The following is a 23,454-nucleotide window of genomic DNA, read 5'->3' as shown; positions in this document are numbered from 1 at the left end:
TCTGTAACAACCTGAGGGTGAATAAACAATGACATCATTTTCGTTTTTTGGGGAAAATTTTGGTAGCACTACAGGAAATAATACAAAGAAACTCACCCCTACATATATATCGTGTAAAACATTACGTTGTAAACCAATACATTGCTAATCTACCAATCAACATGCAGAGCTGAGATTCCAGCCTATTAGCATGCATAGAGGGCAGGTTCAAGCAGGGGCTTTGAATTTCATGCTGCATTTTCATTTGCTCTGACCTTGATCCCTAATTCTCTTTCTTAGATCTGTCAATCATAAACAAATTCACATTATTATCAAGACTACACTGCCCCTGGAAATGGGATTATGGGATTACACTGATCAGATATTCCGAGAGAGGATTACATATGTCAATATGTGACATTACATCATTAGTATGCATATTCAAACGTATTTAACGTATTTAAGATAAACAATAATTGTTACTATTGTAATTATTTGTTAATTTTTACGAATATCGCACAACTTCTCTCTAAACAATCCAGATGCCCATGCATCAGTTTTAGGAGAAATACCCATGATCCTTTGCAAATACTCTATTTCATTTACATCTCAACAAGAGAAATCAAAAACCTCAGAATCGGCATCTAAAACACGATGTGCACACCGAAACCGTTTTTGTCTGGAAATCGCATGCAGCACGCTTACTAAACAAGCCTGGAGTGTTTTTGAAATTTAACACAAAAATCTGACTCTGATTAAAATACCTGGAGAAAAAAAATCATCATGCTAAAAGTCCAGATATTTCAAACAGACAAACTTCTACCACCCAAACAAAACAATCAGTTAAAATTTCAAAACACAAATTTTCATGCCCATCCTAATTCAGAACACTAAGGATACCCATCACCCTGCCACACCCAGAATGCCCTGACTAAGGCAACGGAGGGTAGGCCGAGGGGTCAGCGCAAAAGGTTCGAGGGTGCCTGTTGCAATTTGCCATGCACACTTAAAAGTAAACCATGGGTGCTTTGGAGACGCACACGCCTTACGAAGCAGAGCCGCTTTTTTCTTCACTGCCCCACGGATGTACTGTAAACGGTGAGTCTTTCCTGAAAACAACAGAGCAAGACTAAAACAGTCATAGACAGACAGACACAGACAAAGAACACAGAAAAGAGGTCGAGACGCCACAGGCCCTCTCTCTACCTTAAACATTTATTACTGAGGCAGTCACATCCAATACAAGACAAAACACAAGCAAACAAACATGTCACAGGCGCCGTCTAAAACGTAGATACATGTAAGCAGCATTCAGTATACACACAAACCCTAAGCGTGGAGTCAGAGAGCATCTGAGTACGGCATGTTCAGGTTGCTATTATGTATAACTATTAAAGTTGTAAATAAAAACAGTTTCATCCCTGTGGTGCAATGCCACGTTTCCGCCACTAGGTGCATCTCAGTATGTGGTTTGAAGTTAAAGAAGCATGTGTTCCCATCTGATCTCAGACTGAGAAATCTCAGGCTCTGAAAGGCCAACGTCTAAAATAAGTCTAAATACATAAACACACAAAAGCTTTTAAAAATATATACAGATATATACATATACATTATTGTAGGGACTTCCCCATAACTACTATTTATTATTTTAAACTAATTATGCTTAAACAAACCCCAAAAAAACTTTAATTTTGAGACAATAGTTCTCCACTGAACCTTTTGTCCTTACACACACACACACACACACACACACACACACACACACACACACACACACACACTTTTGGTAGCTTTTACTTATTATAAAGACATTTTCAGAAATTAAAATCCAATAGAGTGCCGCAGGGATGATGTAATTTTGCAGGCCAAACAGAAAGATAGCAGGACACTGGTTCCCATGCATTTTTCCCACAGACTTTTGGATTATTACAAAAAATGAGCTCTGTGTTTAACAAAAGTTTATGAAACTTCCACGTTTTATCCAACAACTCTTCACAGATGAAAAAAACTTGTATGAATTTTAAAGTAAAAATTTGACTTTTTATATTTCTAGTAAACGCATTTACACTTCGAAATTCATAAAATTTGTGTTCATCTAATATTGCACTGAATCGAAATCAAAACCATACAAAAAAGGATTGAATTGAATCACCAAATTGGTCGCAATACCCAGCCCTAAAGATTTTACAAATCAGAAACCAGTATATACTGTATTTAAAAATAATAATATTTAATAATTTAATCAATAGAAGTTTTTTATTATGTTTTTGTGTATTGATTAACATTGGCAAAACTGTGGTTTTACTACAGTAAGCTTGTTTTTTATAGCAAAACTATGGTCAGTTTGTACACTGTAAAAAATTATTTTGTGGCTTAGTAAATTTAGCTAAATAAAATGAGTAAATTATATAAAACAATATTGTTTTTTAACCAAATTTGAGTAAAAATAACACAAAAAGGTGAGTAATTATAAATGAACACATTATTTAGTAAATTCAACTAAATTTGATAGAAGAAAATTAAATTAATATTTTTTGGTTGAAACTACTTGAATTATTTTAGTAAATATAACTAAATAGGCAGTGGACTAAAAATAATAGGCTGTATTTACTTAAAAATATAGTGCATCACTTTTGCATCCACTTTTTTAAGTAATTTTTACATGAAATTAACATGAAATCAGTGTAGCAATCAGGGTTTAACCATAATAAACATGTTGTAGTTTTTTACTGTAGTAAAACCATGGTTAACTTTCTTAAGAGAATTGTATAAGAGGACACAAAAACACACTAGCACATCCTTAAGGGTGAATGTCTGCATTTAAACCATTACAGTTTACAGTAAATGTACAGTAATTATACTTCAAATGTTAAAGCGTAATTTGCAACACTTTTCTTACACAAACATACCCACATATACACATTCGCACTCACATACACACACACAGAAAATCTCTCCGGTACTTCTCGTCCCATTCCCTTGTACTTACGATTTCTCGGCTTGTCGTCATCAAGTCCTTCGTCGTCATTCTCAGGGTCGATGTCCTCCGCCTGTGTGATCCAGTCCAGGTATCCCTTCAGATCCTCCTCCAACTGCTGCTTCTCTCTGAGTTTCTGAAAATCACCACGAGCTTTCGCCTTTTCTCGCTCTTTGGAGAACTCTCTAAGAAACGGCAAGAGAGACTTTTTTTAAATATCTATCTGAATTAGAGGAAATTAACCAAGGACTATTTCTGTCGAATGCAGTTTAAAATCAATTGAAATCAAACATTTATTTTTTGGGTGGATAACTCTGGGTGGATCCATTTCCCAATGCACAACCAAGATAGAGCGACAGAGAGAGAGAGAAAAAAAAGACAGAGGAATGGAGTGTTTCCCTTACCCGCTTAAAACCCCAAGAACCAAATTAAGAACAAAAAAGGAGCCAATGATGATTAAAGTGACAAAATAAAGCCACGGCCAGGAATTCCCTATAGCATCATTAACCTGGGAATGGAGGAAGGGGTGGAATTTGGGGAGAGAGGGGTAAATAAAGTTGAAAAGGGATGAATGAATGATTAGTATGACCTGAACACAGGCAGTACTACAACAAACCCTCCCTATATTTCTCTCTTTGGTTCTCTGTCCCTCTATCCCTGTGCTTTTAAAAGTGTTTGATGGTTCAAGCTGATCTCTTGCAATGATTCGTACACAGAAAACACACACACACACACACGCTCGCTCAACACACAATGCTTACCCGCTCAACACACCCAGAACCAGATTTAGAACGAAAAAGGATCCAAAGATGACCAGACTGACAAAATAAACCCATGGTAGCTCATAACCCATGGCGTCCTGCATCTGAGATGAGGAAGGAAGAGTTAGAGAAGAGAGGAGAAGAGAGGAAAACAATGACAGAAAGACAAGTGCAGTGAACAGCACATGCTTGTCCCTCAGAAACCCAGAACATCAAGCAAACCCATCAAGCGTAGAGCATCTTTAACGGAGAGAAAGAGAGAGAGAGACACTTTCAAGCAAGTCGGTTTGACTGCATTAGGAGGTGACATCAGCAAAGACATCAATCACTTCAAGTGGAAGTGTCTGGAAGAGTGCTGGGGATAAGACAACTGTAAAGATGGGCTGTAGAGCTAAGCAGTGAGATAAATCTCTCTCTTACAAACACACAGACACATTCAAACCTATGAAACTATACTGTAAGGACCTCTCATAGACGCAAAGACACTGATATTTACTGTACCACATCTATACCTAAACTAGAACTAAAACATTAAAGATTTTATAAGAAAGCAAAAAATGTTTAATTTTGTTTCTCTGTGCTGGAACGTATGTGTGTGTGCTGTTACTGGAGCAGACTCACCCAGTACAGGACATCAGTCCAGCCCTCCATTGTGATGCACTGAAACACAGTCAGCATGGCAAATGCAAAGTTATCAAAGTTCGTGATTCCATCATTAGGTCCTTCCCATCCCATCATGCATTGCGTTGTATTGGGCGGTGAGCAGTGTCGTCCGTGGGCGGAGCTTGGGGCGCATGGGGCTGGCTTCTCTTCAGATATAGCACCTTAAACGAAACCATCACTTTAGTCAGCTGATAAAGGAAATGATGACTATAACGGGGAGAAGCAAACACTCAACCTCTTTGTCCATCTTTGAAGAAGAAGCAGGTTCTGTGCATCTTGCCCATGAAGAGCTCGAGGCCGATGATGGCGTAGATGATGATGACGAACAGAACAAGCAAAGCGATGTGCAGGAGGGGAACCATGGCTTTAATGATGGAGTTCAACACCACCTGTAAACCTGTAGCCAAACCAAACCTCTGAGCAACGGCACCGCATTCAACAAAACTGCATTTGCAGAAACATCACATCACTTTCCTCATGGATATTTAGTGGGTTTGTTTACAAAATTTACATTGACATGTGTAATGATCAATATTTAGGTGATAGTCATTTTTGCTAAATGAAAATTTTTTTGAACGCAACTGAACAGTTTTTGCTTTGTTTGGTGCTTCTAGTGGTGCAGAAAGAAATATGCCTAGTGACCCGGTATAAATCTCAAGTTTAAATTTGATCAATTTACTTTAAAGGTGACATAGAATGATTGAACGGGGTATTTATCCTTGTTCTGTGATGTGACATGTAGACAAAACATTTTTTTGTTTGGGTCTGTTATGCTTTAGAAGCTTCCTAAAAACCTCTCTCAGATAGCTCTATTAGGGTGGGGGATTTTAAACAAGTGGTTTTGCACCTATTTGGCTCCCCCTACTGGCTTAACTTGCAATCTCATTACTGATTGGCTGACTTTGCTGCCACTTAAAAAAAGTAGCCAATTATTTAAAAGTGGAGGGGCAGTTAGATGCCTGTGATGTCATAAGCATCAGTTTTTCAGATTGGGCAGTTTTCTGGTTGAAATTTCTAAAAGAGGAATTTCTATGAGACTGAGATGTTTAGCATGTCTATCACTTTTTGTATGTGCGTGAATGCGGGTAGACTACCATTATTCAACAAAGACAAGGTAAAAATGGTTTTTCATTCTCTGTGCCCTTTAAAGTGCCCGTATTATGAAAAACTCACTTTTTCTGGGTTTTGGGGTGTTCATTTGTGTCTCTGATGCTCCCACACGCATACAAACTTGGAAAAAAATCCATCCATGCTGTTTTGAGTGAGATACAGGTTTCTGAATGTCCTCTGCCTTGAGTCTCAGATTGCGCCAGTTAAAACTCAGCTCCGTTGTGACGTAACAAACCGTTTCATCACATTCAGTTTTAATTTTCCCGCCCACCACCCCACTCGCAGGTCTCCACCCACCAGGTAGCTAGAGAGCATAGAGCAGTCACTTGAATGAGACCCTCTGTGCTGTTATCATGTCTCACGGAAATAACAGCGCTATTTGGATATTATGGATTATACTCCCACCTACTTTTAAAAACAAAGTTTTAACGCGTGGTTATTGGAACCCGGAGTAACAGTGTGTTACGACGCAAACAGTCCTCAGATTGTAGGCAATAAGACCTTCATGCAAAATCTGATGTAAACAACAGACTATGTATCTATATTTCACGGATTATAAGCATTTGTGGACAAAAATGGTCATTGGATATATTTTATTGGACTTTCATGGATCATTCACACATCTGAAACAGACTGGATTCGATTCGCGATCGCGTTGTTTCATCACAAAAGGTAAGAAGTCACGTTGTATTTTGCATGTTGTCATCTTCTGTCACAAAATACTACATTTATGATGCTAGAGCTAAAAGCTTTTTGCCAAACTAACCTAGACCGTACGCCCCGGCTTTTCTGACGAGGCGAGCCTCTAATAACTTTACGGTCCGCATAGATATATACACGGTCCGGACCTCCCGCTAGCTTCTAGCAATTAGCACGCGGTCCACAAGCAGTATACATCCCCCGCCGGGTCTTAATTTCAGCAATTTGAGAAAATAATGCGTTTGAAAATGTTTATAACGGGAATATGTTAGTATTGTCCAGGGAAAACGAGTGTATTGTTCAGACTGCTACATCACAATTTACGCTGGAATCTTTGTGTGTCATGATTGTTTTTGACACACCGAGACCGGGCCTTACCGCCCCGGCTTTTCTGACGAAGCTAACCCCCGAGCCTCTTATAACTTTACGGGCCGGACCTCCCGCTAGCTTCTAGCAATTAGCACGCGATCCACAAGCAGTATACATCCCCCGCCGGGTCTTAATTTCTGTAATTTGCGAAAATAATGCGTTCTAAAATGTTTTATAACTGGAATATGTTAGCATTGTCCAGGGAAAACGAGTTTATTGTTGTGGCTGCTAACGTAACATCACAATTTACTCTGGAATCATTGTGTGTCATGAGTTTCTTCTCCTGGAGTGTACTTATTAGTGATACTTTTCTGCATGATTTGTCTGTTGGCAACATAAACCGTTAATAATAATAATATATAAAATAATAACACAGTATGGTCTGTACTGCTCACGATACCACTGAGAATGCGCACGATCACATGACGTTAGTAGTGGGGCGTGATCAAAGGAGCAGCAGCTCATAAATATGTAAGACTAGCTCAAAACGGCACAATCTGAACTGCCCTGAAACAGAGGCTACTAGAGATGGGTAACAATCTTTTCCTACAAGCTATTTCGAGCAAACAACTTTTGAAACATGCTTTTTGGAACTCATACACCTATATAACTTGTGGAAAAGCAGTCATAAGATGGGCACTTTAACCTCCTAAGACTCGGGTTTTGGTTTGTCTTTTTTCTGATTTCTCCCTATTTTGGGGTTAGGATGAACCAATAAATGATAACCAAATTGTTTTCTAAGAACATGAAGCAGTGTATTTGTCTATGTTTGTGTACAATAGGTTCCAGTTACACAAAATTAAGTACTATGGTGCAAACATCAAAAAAATGTAATGTCCACATATATGGACATCCAGGTCTTAGGAGGTTAAATGTCAGTGTATTCCTTTACATTGATAATCATGGCACTGTATGCATTGTAACAAAGTAACCCAATACACGCTTGTTGAAGCATTTGCACTTTAACCGAGAAGACAAAAAATGATGCAGAAATCCATGTCTGTGTTGTCAAGTCCGCAGCCTTCAGGCAGGGTTAAGGACTGGGCTAACTGTTTTATGAGTTTATTTTATCAGTGGGTTAAAGATGGAAGGATTTCATTCATCAGTTGTTGGTATTTGGGTTGTAAATGGTCATTGGGATGCTTCTCGGCTAGTTTTCAATGGCTAAGGGCTGGTTCTGTCACGGTAATCTGGCAACTCATGCAGCCGCACACACAAAAGTCCATAATGGCTCCTGGAGCTGGACATTTTTTGTGCGAAGCAGGGAAAGAGAACCAGAAATAAAGAGACGATGATTTTGAGGGAGGTAAGATTTGATAAACAAACTACTCTGGTGAGTTCTAGATGTCACATGAAAAAGTCTCAGGAACATCTCAATATTTTAAATGCATATGTTTACCTTTCCTAGTACTTGCAGTGTATGTATGGTGGGTTAAGGGTGCCAAAGAATGCATCGAATGATATGTTAAATTGTTCTCTGATATCTACATAGAAGGTATGGGGCTTTATTAAGTGCAAAATTATCCAGAGACCGTCTTATATGTCCATTTACAACCCTAGGATTTGTCTTTAGAATGAAATGGTCTATTATAACCTTATTTGAAAGGGTCATGAATAATAATGTAGAGCTCTGCTCTGATTGGCTGTTTCACATAACAGTTCCTTCAGTAGTGTGTGTAAACCGGGTGTGCCTCATAAGCCTTGAAAAGTGAAGCCTCTGGCTCTTTGATCGCCCCCCGGTGGCTGGCTGAAGTACAAGTCATAAACCCCGCCCTCTCCATTGAAACGAATGGGACTCTGCTCTAAATAAAAAAATTATTTACACTTCCAATAAAAGTTTCTGAAAGATGGTTTTGGTCCTTTCAAGTAGTTGTTATGACGCTGATATATATTCAAGTGTTCATTATTATGGTAAGTTTCATTTTAGCTAGTAATTTAATGCTATAGAAACGGGGCGTGTCGTTATGATTGGTCGCGCGAGTGTTGGGCGGAAGTTTGATACCGCGGCTCCGCCTCTGGCTCCACGGACGATTCCTTCTGCGCATGCCTTGGCTCCAAACTGACGTTTTTACGTAACATGGCGGCGACCGTGGTCGGACATTTTTGGCTTCAATTCATTACAATGGTGGGAGGCGACGTCGTGTCGTCCATCTTTTTTTACAGTCTATGGTGTAAACAGACCGTTTGAGCCTGTATCAGATGAAGAAACAGAATTTAAGGAATAATCAATTGTTTGTAGATTGTTAACTCTTTCCCCGCTAATGACGAGTTAACTCTTAAATTAAGAGAAAAAGCGTCGCTGCCAATGACAAGTTTTTCTGGCAATCCGTATTTCCACTTTTATCTACCAGGTGGCGCTCTTACCCAACTTATAAAACCTTAACAGTCTTTAACAAAAATGCAATTATTTCAGCTTTTTGCTCAAAATTTGGTATTTTTGAAGAAACCTACACATATTTGAGAGGTGATAAAAAGAACAAGGTAGGAAGAAACTTTTGATATATTGTATGTTTATATATTTAAAGAAGAACATTTTCTAGAATGTATTAAACTTTTGTGAAAATTTAATGAAAATGTGAAAATGCTGGCAACTTTTTTAGTTAATGGACGTTTCTGATTGGTACATTTGTGGGTTTTTTTTAAAGTATAGACCCGCAAAACGTAACTGTAACGTCAATAGTAGAACTTCAGCCTAAATGTAAGCATATAGCATTAATATAGCACTAACCTTGTTTTAAGCATTGTAACAACATTTTCCTAAATTGAATGTGTAATTTTATGTTAGGGGCATACATCACAACTGTAACATCACGTCGGTGTTATGTAGAAATTGTCTTTTTTTCCAGTGGTCTTTTGCATGCACAAGGTTTACATAAGAAGGAGGAAACAATAGTGTTTGAGGCTCACGATATGTCATTACCATGTACAGAACACTTATTATTAATCTATGCCTAGGAAAAAAACTTTTACATCCTACGGCACCTTTAAGCGAGTAATGGGGGCACGTGCCCCAGTACAGCTTTGTGTCTAGCAATGCCCCTGCCATAAACAGAAGTTAATGGTTTTATATTCAGTAAAAATTTGAAGGCAATGGAAGTGATGTTTCATTTACATCAGAGGCAAATTTACACACTTTCTCTATCTTTCTCTGTACCTCAGCCATGAGTCATGGGCTGACTTACTCAACAATCATCAGACAAAAGCCTGTTTAGGTGTGTGTGTGTACTTACTAGGTACTCCAGACACGAGTCTCAGAGGTCTCAACACTCTAAAGGCTCGCAAAGCTTTTACATCAAAACCTGCAGCCTTGCCTCCTATTGAAGTCCCACCGTCGCCTTTAGTGGCCTGCTCTAATATTGCACTGAAGAGCCTGAGAGAGAGAGAGAGAGAGAGAGAGAGAGAGAGAGAGAGAGAGAGAGAGAGAGAGAGAGACAAAAATAAACATAGACGTAATAGTAACTTGATATGTTTTGACACATTCCTACTTATAATCATGTTTACATTGCAAATGAATAAAACAGAATTACATAATACAAATATTATTTGAAAATTTAAAAAAACAGAACTGATTTAGCCATCAGGATCTGCCTTTCTCATAAATCTGCTCTAGGTTCAGCCTTACAGGAAAAGAAAGTCTAGAAAGAAGTTTATTATTTAGAGTTCATGTTTTTTTAGCAGTGAGCTGCACACACACACAAACTAAATCATCACAAGCATTACTCAAAACACTCATCAGAGAACACAGGTGACAGGGACATGTACAGATGATCAAGGTTCTTTACTTTATGAAGGATCATTTTATGTAGAAAACTGCAAAATCACAAAACATTACTTTAGCTGGCCTTCCACAGATAAAGTTTATGGACCAAAAAAGTTTTCAGTGTGGTCAAAGATCATGGGTTTCTTGAGCGGGGTTATGCAAGAACACAGCACTCACCCCACCACCACGATAATGAAATCCAACAGGTTCCAGCCATTCCGCAGGTATGCGTTTGGATGACACAGCAGCCCATATGCAATCACTTTCAGGAATGCTTCCACCGTAAAAATAATGAGAAAAAGATACTCCACACGTTCCTAGAAAGACGAAACAGAAAAAAAAGGGATATTAGTTCTCAAATTGCACCAGTCCTAATATCTTTAAAGGAAATGCATTCAGAGTTCTTTCTCAAGTTCGAGCTGATATAATAATCACAAAATCACTGAGCTATTTGTCTGGATTATAACATTTTATTACAGATCAGGTGTATTGGTACAGAACAGATATCATACACACAAGCACGCAGAACTGAGCACTTTGTGTTCAAGCGGATTACAGAGAAGAAATGCTGCAACTGTTAATGCCAGATGAGCTACAAAATCTACAAAGCTGACTGCCTCACTATTTTTCTGTGAGTATCATGGAGACCATGAACCACAAAATCAGCCATAAGGGTACATTTTTGAAATTGAGATGAAGACATCATCTGAAAGTTTAATAAATAAGCTTTGATGTATGGTTTGATAGGATAGAACAATATTTGGCAGAGATACAACAATTTCAGTAGAAGCAACAGCGTCCACTCACAAAAATAAAGTTTATATTTACAGTATTTATTTATATATTTACAAAATATTTTCATGGAACATGATCTTTACGTTATATCCTAATGATTTTTGGCATAATAGAAAATGTGATAAATTTGACCCATACAATATATTGTGCGACTTGAGACATGGCTTTGTGGTCCAGGGTCACATATGCATGTCTGACTAAGGGGCTGTTTACACTTGGTATTAAGATTTGTTTTCATCAATCGGATCACAAGTGGACGAGAGAGACACATTACGTTTACACCTGGTATTTAAATCTGTCTCTTTTGTCCACTTTTGACCGCATCTGTGCTGAATACTGTGAGGGATGGTCTGTGAGACCGTGGGCGAGTCTCTCTGCTGTCATTCAAACGCGAGCGGGAGTAATTATGAGTTTATGTGGATGCAAACTAATATAATGTCGGAGTCCGCTGCTTGTTTAGCAAGTATACATGCTGCACAGAGTTTTGTACGTGTGTATGTTGGAGCTTTCTCTGAATTTTCAGCGCAATTGATGAAATAGGATCGCACAACTTTCACGCTTTCAAAACGAAACTACGGAGAAAACCCGCAGTAGTTTTATCAATGAAATGCTAAAAATAGCGCTGTTCACCGTATGTTCACGGCAGAAGTAAAAAAAAGACGTAAAATTAGTGTTTAATACCTCAGATTAGATAAATGGGCGGAGAGAAGATGGTCGCGTGTGGCTGTTCGAACACATTCAACCACATTGCGTTCCGCAACTCCAAAGCGATCCGATCGAAAGTGGTTTTGACTACCGCAAATGTGGTTGAAAGTGGTCGAAAGTGGACGCGTTCAAAACTTTTTGAACACGTTTACACCTGGCATTAACGTCGTCCACTTGTGATCCGATCAACGAAAACGCATGTTAATGCCAAGTGTAAACAGCCTCTAAGTTACTTGTGACAAATAACTTAAGACACAAAACAAAATAATTTGATAGAGAATTAAACAAAAAAATCTAATTTTCAGAAGGTATTAAGAGTTCGGATCACAGTCAAACTATCCAAATATTTGCTTGTCGTGGAGTAATATCTTGGAAATGATCAAAACATTTAAACTTTTTTTTTAGTTTTCATTTTATTACAAAAAATCTGCTACTAATTCAATTCCTTTCCATCTAGCCATAGTTCCAATCCACTGAAAAGCTGCAAAGAAACCACACAACATGTGATTAAGATCAGAGAAAGACGCTTCATAACGCTGAGCCAAACATTGCTTACAGTATATTTAAACAGCATTAATTAAATTAGTGATATTTCAATACAAAATAACACAATCTTTAGCAAATGAGTCTAATTAAGGTAAATACAAGTCCAGTCTCCCTCCTGATTTGTCACTATGTGCAAATGCAATAAATTTGATTTGATGTTTAACTAGAGGCAAGTTGGTAAAGGTGCACAAGTATTTATCAATTTAATTGGCTGACTTTTTAATACAAAGCCACTTAAAAAGACATTACAAGATCAATCTACTTGGAGTAACCTGGGGTGGTCTTCTGCTCAAAAGGACATTCAGTGATTGACAAATTAAAAACCATTAAGGTTTTGGATACCAGGTTACCATGCTGTTTAGTCAAAAAGGATTTTATTCCCAAAAGTAAAAAAAAAGTGCTGGTAGTTATATCCGCTACTTTTGTCACTACAGCTGTCAAATATAAAAAAGCTGTGTAAGAATTGTGCACAAATAATCATTTTTTGTCACCAATAATAACAGAGTTTAAATTTGGGGTGTATATCCCTTTAAGAAGAAGGATATTTGAGATTAACATGGTGTTTAGTTTATGTGAGATTGCATTATAAATTCAAATACTCACAAATCAGGGTTAAATGATGTTGAAGCTGTTATCACCTCCTTTACCGTAGACTAAACTCTGAGATCTGGAATCAATCCAAGGCTCTTAAATTAATTAAGCCCAATTACTGACAAGAGCCCCCGGTCAACAGCATAATCATCACCAGCACAATTCACATACACACAGTCATACAATCACTTTAGGACAAATATCAATCATTAAACATAATATAAATAATAACTAGAGAGGAGCCCTTTCTATTTAGCCTGTGAACTGCCATGTGATTGGATAAAAAGTAAGCGGAAGAATTCAGTGTTTTATTTTTTCTATGTAGGCCAGGAAACTAAATAATAATTTTCAAATTTCTCATATATATATAGTTATTTCAGTCATGTAAAACCAAAGGCCCATCTACATGAACAGGAAAAGACAGATATTTCTAAAACCACGTGCTAGAATCATAATCAAACATATTTCTCATCAACAATTTAACCTGACATCAACTGTACCATAACTTTTGATTCTTAAGCTTAAATTGTGTCAACACCTTTTTCGAGGTCATTTTGGCTACTGCGAATGTGCACAGGCTGGCAAGGGTCTCACACAACTCTGCACAAAGCCCAAAACTAAGTAACTGGGTTAGATTTTCATATTATTAAAAATGACAGATTTCATTTGTATCTAAGGTGCAAACTCTTATATTTTTGATAAATTAAACAAAACAAAAAATCATTTCAAAACAAATCTCTAAGGTAGAAATGGTTTCAAAGCAACAAAAATGTCCTGTGAATGTTACACAGTTATAACAATTCAGTTTTCCAGACTGGAAAGTTTCCCCTTGAGGAAGACCTCATTGTGTCTATGAAAAAAAGTTAGTATCCTACAACATATATCAATCAACAGAGGTCTAACATCATGCATTGAAGAACCTTATGGAATCATGTAGATGTCCAAATAATAATAATGCTCTGCAAATTGATACTGCACAAAAATTGGATGGTGTGTTATGAATGCTATTTCTATGATGTATTATTATGTTTTATTTTTTTATGTATTTTTACTGTTGTGTGAGACTTGCTGCTGTGACATTGTAAATTTCCCTTTGGGATTAATAAAGTAATCAAATCAAATCAAATCAAATAGGGAAATAACAAAAAATCATGCAAATATACACTTATATCATAAAATATGTGTAAATCCACCAAAAACACCCAATACTATTTGTATCTCCAAAACAAAATCAGATATGACTAAACATGGATTTGTGGACCTAAATTTATAAACAAATTATTTATATATTGCTGTCTGTGATTCTGTGAGCCTGGAGACTCTAGTGTACACTATGAGTTTATAACATTTTTGCTCATATAATAATTGCTCATATACGGCTGTTTAACTAATATCCTCTATTGAAATGAGCGGAGGCTCTGACATGGAAACAGTATTCCTATATATGACTTAACAAGTGCATATAGGCACTGTATTGCTTGGCTCTGCCCCTTCCCCGATTAGCTGTGTGTGGGGATGTGGTACACCGGTCAGTGTGAGGTCAGAGGTCGTGGGAGTTGCTCTGAGACAGTCTGCTCCCTTGAGAGCATATACAGAACAAAATAAGATCTTCGGCCACGAGCACTGAGAGAGAATGAAATATTCCCATGGCTCGATCTTTAACAAAGACTTGACGGGTCACCTAAAAAGTGACTTACAGTACACTCAGACTTTCAACTGCTTAAGGTTGCAGATTGATTTCTAAATATGAAATGCATAAGCCACACCTATAGTAAACAGAACTGAACCCATTAGCTCCTTTGGAACAGATTTACACACCGTCTTCGACAATAAAAAAATGCATTTATTGAAAGTTAATAAATAGTAGTTATATTTATAAAATAAATTGTTAAATAATAGTCGAGTTATTCATTGTTCAGAAAGCTTGGCCTAGACGGTCCCTATGAGGTAACAGATGCAGAATAGCACTGTTCCTAACAGTTGTAGGAACAACTAATTCGGGAGTATAAAAACACAGAGGAGACCTTTTGAACATTTTCACATGCAAAACATTTACACAGATGTCTTAAAGCAACAGCACAAAAAAAAAACTGTGTCAGGGAATGAGTAGAAAAGTCAGAAATCAAAATATATCATGCTTGTTTAAAGATACTAGTTAATAAGTTTAACCTTAATAAAATGATTCCTTTTTTAACAAAATACGCATAGTTGAGTCCAAAAACACATAGATTCGGACATTACATTGCAGTAGCTGCCTTATATGCACCAAGCACATCTGTATCTCTCCATCTGGGTATGTCACTCTCATAATAGTCTCTTATGACCCCCTGATCTCTCCTTTTATAGCATGTACAGTTGTGATAAGAGTTATTTGTGGTTTACTTTATGATATGCGTGTTTTATCTGACTTGATCATAATTTATGAGTGAACACTGCATTTCATTCAACGACTGACCCGCTGCTCTTTGGGAGAAAGAAAAACAGAGACAGTGTGTGAGCAAGAGAGAGATTAACAGGGCTACTCACTCATGCCCATAATTGCAGCGATAGCACATTTAAAAAGGTCAATTTAAGCCTGGAACTGCGTAAGATATCTGTGTGAGAGAGAATGTATTATTAAGAATCTTAGAAAGAGAGATGTGTTGGTTTTCCTTTGAACCAGCTGGCACAGTGACAAAAACGCATCCACAGAGGCATCTGGTTTAGTGCATCCCTGTGCTTTCAGGTTCAAACTGCCTCTGATCCAAGTCCTGCTGACTCCCTGTCCTGCTCTGGATACTCACACACACCCATATCAAAGTAAAAGATAATTATAGACCAAACACAGACCATTTCAAGCTCCTATTTAGTTCAGTTCTCCAAGGCGAGCATTAACTTTGATGCGCAACTCAACTATTTGCGTACGTTCCTTGGCATGAATTATACATCAAATCAGCCAGCATGTTCTACTAATGTGAGGTTTTATTACTTTTATAAATGATCAGATGTATAATTTCAACCCTGACGGATGACAGTAAAAGTGACATAGTGGACAACACATACTACCCTACAAAGGCAAATGCAGTAACTAGGCAAACACTGAAACTGAGAAAAATGCCCTTAAAGGGATACTCCAACAAATATCAAAATTACCCCATGATGTACTCACCCTCAAGCAATCCGAGATAAATATGTCCATCATCTTTCAGGAGATGTTATTTTAGTAAATGTCCATGCTCTTCCAAGCTTTATGATGGTCAACTTCTGACTTTAAACCCAGAAAAGTGCATGAGATTCAACCGAGAGTTTTAGCATAGTTGCCATGGATATGTTGTACAAGAAGCATTGTTACAGTGGGTTCACACCAGCCGCAACTGAGGTGGCAAATTTGCGTCTACCGAATTTGAAAAATTTTGAGTTTACTCGCTTCATTCGAAATTCTAGTTATGCTTCATACAGACCAAACATGAGGCATCGCGTTACTCGCTCTAGATTACTCGCAGGATTTAACTTCGTGTCATGTGAATTTTTCGCTCCAGTTGAATATTTTCAACTTGGGCGAAGATGCGTTTCAGGCGAATAGCGTGTGTTTTCACGGCAAACGCGCCGCCCATATCCCGTCATTTGCATCGCCCCACGTGAGGACACGTCTAATCGTGTCTTTGCATTGACTTTGTATGTAATCTACTCGCGCAAATCGTTGAACTCGCATCTGGTGTGAACCCACAGTTATCGAGACAATCATGCAGAAATTTGCGTCATGGGAGGGGCTTCTGCGACTCCGCTCGTTTTCTGTAATAACGTCACTGCTAGAACAAGCTCAACAATTTTTCAAATCCCGTGGCAATGCTTAATTCGCGCCATTCACGCACAATAGGCACGCAAATGAGGTGGAATCGCGTCAACCGCGCTGCGCTAAACACCTAATTGACGCGAGTATGGAGACGCGTCTTTACATTGACTTAACATTGAAATCGCTCGCGCTTGACACCTCTACCATGGCTGGTCTGAACGCAGCATTACCGGAAGCTAGTTATTATAGTTTATAAAGTTTAAAATACAAATATTTTTCTTACAATATCACATTGATTACCCGCAAAATACCTAAAAAAGGTTGCCCACCAGCATTTTTTGTGATTTTCACAAGTTTCACAGAACGCCTTCCAGGAAATGTTTCTTCTAAAAATATATAAACATACAAATATATCAAATGAAAGAACAGAACCTCAGCAATTTTGTTAGAGATCAGATTCAGAACGATTATCAAAACATACACAGAGTGTAAAATTAATAAATAATTTTAAAAATTGGGTAAGTGCCCCATTTAGTGGATAATCGCAGTTTTACCGATAAAAAAAACTCATCAGGAACACATTTTTTCATGCAAATGTTTTCTCTTAATTGGCGAGATAACTCGTCAATGGTGGGAAAAAAGAGTTAACCCTTAGAGCCATGTGGAATAAGATGGATGCACTTTTTCAAAGTCGGAAGTTGTTCCCTGATCCCTGTTTCTCTTATTATAAGCTTGGAAAAGCAGGGACATTTACTAAAATATCTCCAAATGTGCTCGTTTGAAAGATGGACATGTGTATCTCAGATTGCTTGAGGGTGAGTAGATCATGGGTTTATTTTCTGATATTTGGCTGAAGTTTCACTTTAAAGTTTTTACACCAGTCAGTAAAACTTGTTACTGCAATTTTGACACAATCGTTTCTTTGAAATAAGACAAAATTGAACCAGGAGACTCGTAAGGCAGCACAGAGTTCACAAAGCCCATTTCAAGCTCTATCTCAATTTTGACCAAATGTGTAGTTATTGCGCTTTGCTTTTGTAAGGCAGCATACTTGGGGTACCTGACTTCTTCATTTAACCCATCCTAGTGAGCAGGGAACACATGCACTGCAAATCATAACAACCACACAAAGATTGCTTTGCCTGGCTCAAGGGCACCTTAGTCGCAACCTGTCAGCCGTAAGAATTGAACCGGCGAACTTCGGGTTACAAGCCAAGGCTTCCCTACGAAATGTAAAAAGGTCCGAAGATACTAGCCTATCTAGACCTAGACACTTAAATATCATAGTAATCTCTTAAGCTAGTAAGAAACCATCAAGAGATACTCAGAACACCCTAGCAACAATATAACACCAGGACAAAAATGTAAAAACATCAAAGCAATGCCCGGTTAACCAATCACAATACCCTAAAACTATAGTGGCACGGGCGCTCACTTTTACTTTATTGTATTCAGAGACAGAAATAAGGCTGTTTAACTGCGATGTTACGGTTAGCAGCCAATCTCCAATTTATATCTTCAAAGTACGAAGAAAAGAGACCGAAACGTGAAATAAATGAAAGTGGGCATTATAAGAAAGAAACAAAATGAGGAGTAAATGAGAAGAAGAGTGGAGAGATAGAAGAATGGAGACAGGAGAGGTGAGCCGTGCGGCTCTCTGGATGACAGTCAAGATAATTCGATTTTCTGTGATGGGTGCACAAACGGGGCCGGGGGCCAATCAAATTACAGGGAGCCGCCCAGGGGACAGAACCTCTCACTCTCTGTGACCTTACCTTTATGCCCAGTCTGTCTATAACCAAGGTAACAGGATTTACACTCAAGCAATAGCATGTCTTGCTTACGAGTCATTTCTGATAGAAACATGATGTCAGGAGGCCACATACTGTTCTGCATATTGTATATACACACATATATAAAAACAGTTTTTTTAACTAAAAGAATGGGATTGTTGCGAGCCAAATTCAAACCAACAAGCCTGCATGAGCACATAGGCACTAAGTTACCGCTAGGCCACGACTCCAACAACAGGTTTAATGCTTAAAACAGTCCTGCTGGGTTTGTGTGACGCATTTGGTTACAACTCTGGCAAGACTTGAATTGCATCAACGCTTGAAGAACAAATTAGAGATTTAAGTGATGTCCTAACTCAGTTTAAATATTGACTGTACATAGAGAGTTAAATACAGCTCTCGAGAGCCGTGCACATTGCAAAACCCACAGCATGCTGCTGTCAGTTTCCATGACAACCAGAGCCCATCTCGGTCTCCATGGAGACAGCTGGTGAGCAGCAGCATGGCTGCGACGGGACGCAGCGGCCTGCTGTGACTCCTGCGTGTGAGAGTGTTTGCACGTGTGCGGCACGGCTCATTTCACTCTCTTCATCGTTATCTGACACCACACGCCTCGCTGCGAGTTTCCTGGGCCACATGCACGCTTAATACACCTGTAGTCAACACGCAAGTATGTGCTCTCACAATGGTTTTCGGCCTTCGATGATACAAAAAAATTTTTGCTTTTTACTTTTAACTCGATGTCACTGGTTTGCATGTTCCTGGTAAAAGTCACTGTAGTAAAGAGACTAAACCAGGAGTTTTTTTTACTTTTTGCAATCATAGAGTTTCATTTAACTTGACTGTAGTGCAAAGAACATTTTGGCAAAAGCCGAACCATGCTGAAGCCTCGGGCAAATAGTTGCATCGACATTGCGCAAACCATGCAGGAATTGAGTAGGAACACTAGGCAAATGTCACAGTATGTGATAAATATTCATGTTACACTTTAAAACATATCCACCACTTTTGATTGTTCTTAGGCTTTTGGTTTAAAACCAAACAAAGCTATACGTTAAAACAGAAATAAACAAGACCAGATATAAAGGGAGTTCTTACAGTGTCGTAATTTCTCCAAAAATAACATCACTGGGTCTTTTTATCATCGCGCTGCACCGATAGCAGCAGCACATGGCGTGTGCGAGAAAGTGTGTGTGTGTGTTGAAGAGAAAAATTATGTATGGTGCAGTGCTTAAATGCCATCTGAAAGCGGGTGCCAAATTCCACCCACTCCCTACACTAATATAATAATAATAATCGACATGGGGCGGGGATATTTTCCCTGAGTGTGTGCATATTTAAGAAAGGGCTCTGATGGGTCTGTTATTCTCAAATTCCCCCATGGCGATACTTCTCATTGGCCAAAAGAGATTGCTGCGCAAAGCTCAGCCAATTGGAGGCGAGCGACACAGAAAAGAGGAGGACACGTTGTTCCGCTGCATTTTTCACACCACATTCTAAAATTAACCACATACTCATCTGTGCGCCCTTCCTTCCCCCCTCTATCTCTCTTTCTCCTTTGTCTCTCTATCTGTCTCAGCAGGTACCAAAAATATTCTGTCCCACAGGAACAAAATTTATCTGCAGCTTCTAGTTTTTAAGCACGAGCGTGTGTACGTCTGTATGCAGGGTGGCCGCCTCAACATCTCGGGTACAATCTGAGGGAAACAAACACACAAGTACACTCTATGGGACAAAACGTGCCTTGGCTTTACCCTACACACATGAAAATTGTTTCCCTTTATGTCACTAACTTTGTCTGTGATCATTTTCATCTGTGGGCAGAAAAAGTGAATAGGTTTTATAATGCAACTAATTTTTGCATGGGATTGCCATGCAGTTGCCAAGATGCTCTGAACAATTGTTAATATTTTGCTGTGGTTGTTAATGTGTTGGCTATGCAGTTGCTGAGATGCTCTGAACAGTTGTTAACGTGTTGCTATGCAGCTGCTAATGCGTTCTGAACAGTTGTTAGCATGTTGCTATGCAGTTGCTAAGATGTGCTGAGCTGTTATTAATGTGTTGTTATGCAGCTGTTATGGTGTTGCTATGTAGTTGCCAAGATGCTCTGAACAGTTGTTAATGTGTTGCTATGCAGCTATTATGGTGTTCTGAGTGGTTGTTAATGTGTTGCTATGCAGTTGCCAAGATGCTCTGAACAGTTGTTAGCACGTTACGACTGTATGCAGTTACCAAAATGCTCTGAATAGTTGTTAACATGTTGCTATGCAGTTGCTAATGTATTCAGAACAATTGTTAGCATGTTGCTATTCAGCTGCTAAGATTTTTTGAGCTGTTGTTCATGTGTTGCTATGCAGCAGCAATGGTTTTCTGAGTGGTTGTTAATGTGTTGCTATGCAATTGCCAATATGCTCTGAACAGTTGTTAATGTGTTGCTATGCAACTCCTAATGCATTCTTAACAGTTGTTAGTGAAAATCTATGCTGTTGCTAAGATTTTCTGAGCTGTTGTTTATGTGTTGCGTTGTAGTTGCCAAGATGCTCTGAACAGTTGTTAACATGTTAATACTGTATGCAGTTGCAAAGATGTTTTGAACAGTTTTCTTTAACATGTTCCTATGCAGTTTAAAAGTTGCTATGAACAGTTGTTAACATGCAGCTGCTAATGTGTTCTGAACAGTTGTTAGCATGTTGCTATGCAGTTGCCAAGATAGCTCTGAACAGTTGTAAATGTGTTGCTATGCAGTTGCCAATGTGTTCTGAAAAGTTGTTAGTATGTTGCTATGTAGTTGCTTAGATATTCTGAGCTGTTGTTAATGTGTTGCTATGCAGTTGCTAATGTGTTATGAACAGTTTTAGTATGTTGCTAGGCAGCAGGCAGCTGCTATGGTGTTCTGAGCATTTTTAACATGTTGCTATGAAGTTGCCAAGTTGCTATGAACAGTTGTTAACGTGTTTTGCTATCCAGTTGCTTGTGTTTTCTGAACAGTTGTAAATGTGTTGCTATGCAGCTGCTAATGTGTTCTGAACAGTTCTTAGCGTGTTGCCCTGCAATTACCAAGATGTTCTGAACAGTTGATAATATGTTGCTATGCAGTTGCTAAGGTGCTCTGAATAATTCTTAGCATGTTGCTATGCAGCTGGCAGCTGCAACGGTTTTTTGACCATTTTTAACATGTTGCTATGCAGTTGCCAAGTTGCTATGAACAGTTAACATGTTGCTATCCCGTTGCTTATGTTTTCTAAACAGTTGTTAACGTGTTGCTATGCTGTTGCTAATGTGTTCTGAACAGTTCTTAGCGTGTTGCCTTGCAGTTGCCAAGATGCTTTGAACAGTTTTAACATGTTTCTATGTAGTTGCTAAGATGTTCTGAGCTGTTGTTCATGTGTTGCTATGTAGTTGCTAAGGTGTTCTGGGTGGTTGTTTGTGCGATGCCATGTAGCTCTAATAAGAGCACACCAGCAAGTGTCTATAATTTTCATATTGAGATATCATTCACATCTATCTAGCACAAACAATAAGGGATGAGTCATGCATCATAGTTTAACACTTAGCGCTATAGGTTTGAAAACTTAGTCAAAGTAATATTGAAATAACTATAAACAATCAGTAAGAAAATACAAGTTTAGTGTCAGAATAAGTGAGTTGATAAAAAGTTTTCAGTCATTGTAGTGACCATTCAAGAGAAAACGCTGTGAGAAACACAACATGTGACATTAAAGGAAGCTGATATCAGCGGGAGAAGTCACTACATTAGAGAAAAAGCACCACTGCCTCGTCCATTCCTGATGCTGTTTTCAAAGGAAAAAAATCTTGTTAGTCGCCTAATTGACAGTGGAGGTGGGTGGGCGGAGTTAACTTTTTGCTGCTTGGGCCAGTTAAACAATGATAAAGAACCAGACAAAGATGCTTGGGTCATACATCAAAGAGAGGAAGGTTGATTGTTTTGCAATGCTTGTTCTTCATGTCTGTTTAGAGTTAGCTATATGTGCCTTATATAAAGTTGAAAGATAAATGAATAAATTGCATGTGATTCATTCATTTATTCTGTCTTTCCCTTTTTCTTTCTTTTCTTTATCTTTCTTTCCATCTGTCGGACAGCTTCTCTACAACATGATTAAAGCAATATGACTCATTCTCTGCCGTTCCAGTGACTCACAGACAGAGAAACATGGGGGGTTTAAAGGAAGCTTCAAACTGTTGGGACCGAAAGCCACCAGCCCTATTACATGCCTACAGACTCATGGAGATTAGACACACACACACCGACATATTCCAATGAGAACACAGATGTTTGTGCTCATATTTGCAGTGGTAATCACATATGTGCACAGTTACACAAACACAGCCCGGCATGTACAGAATCATTAGTTGCACGTCACCATATTTCAAACTTGAGAAAAAACTATGGGCTGTCAGTACAACGGCTAGCGATTCTTGATACCCATATCCCTAAACAGGGGCTAAGCAAAATGATTGGTCAGTAGAAGCCATGTACACTCACAAACACATAGACATCTCACATTGAAAAGGACAAATAAAAAAAAAGAGTTTCGATATTTTCTCCTATGTAAAACTTGACTCTTCTGCAGCAGGCGCAATGATATTACGCATCAGCCGAAAATAGTCCCCTTAGTAACTTTTTATAACTTATTTTCAGGCAATGCGTAATATCATTGCGCCTACTGCAGCTATGTTACAGCAGCAAAGTCCTTGATTTTTACTCCAGAATGAGAGTGTAGTTCCTAGCCATATCTGCCTAAAAAATCGCAACTTTTAATTTTCTGTCAGCCTTAGTACACAATGTAACTACAGAAGAGTCAAGTTTAAAATAGGTAAAATATCGAAACTCTTTGGGTTTTTTTTAAGCGCAATGCTAATGGACCAATCTGATTCTATGGATTGTGCTAAGCTATGCTAAAAGTGCTAGGAGA

General features: G+C 38.4%; 1 protein-coding gene across 17 annotated transcripts in view; it reads right to left on the bottom strand.

Moving 5' to 3' along the window:
• The window catches only part of cacna1c (calcium channel, voltage-dependent, L type, alpha 1C subunit), a 156,989-nt gene that overhangs the window by 43,240 nt on the left and 90,295 nt on the right, over positions 1-23,454 (bottom strand). For 10 of the 17 annotated variants that reach the window (XM_073814799.1, XM_065269468.2, XM_073814836.1 and 7 more), the window contains exons 4-10: positions 10,496-10,635; positions 9,789-9,928; positions 4,616-4,777; positions 4,339-4,541; positions 3,718-3,821; positions 2,969-3,141; positions 1,020-1,088 (exon numbers count right to left, since the gene is read on the bottom strand). In XM_073814799.1, coding sequence (XP_073670900.1) covers positions 1,020-1,088; positions 2,969-3,141; positions 3,718-3,821; positions 4,339-4,541; positions 4,616-4,777; positions 9,789-9,928; positions 10,496-10,635 — 991 coding nt within the window. The remainder of the gene's footprint in view (positions 1-1,019; positions 1,089-2,968; positions 3,142-3,717; positions 3,822-4,338; positions 4,542-4,615; positions 4,778-9,788; positions 9,929-10,495; positions 10,636-23,454) is intronic. The other 7 variants (XM_073814803.1, XM_073814822.1, XM_073814824.1 and 4 more) reach the window with 1 other exon arrangement.

The sequence above is a fragment of the Paramisgurnus dabryanus genome, chromosome 1, assembly GCF_030506205.2.
Source record: "Paramisgurnus dabryanus chromosome 1, PD_genome_1.1, whole genome shotgun sequence".
Lineage (NCBI taxonomy): Eukaryota > Metazoa > Chordata > Actinopteri > Cypriniformes > Cobitidae > Paramisgurnus > Paramisgurnus dabryanus.
This window is presented reverse-complemented; position numbering and strand designations above follow the sequence as displayed.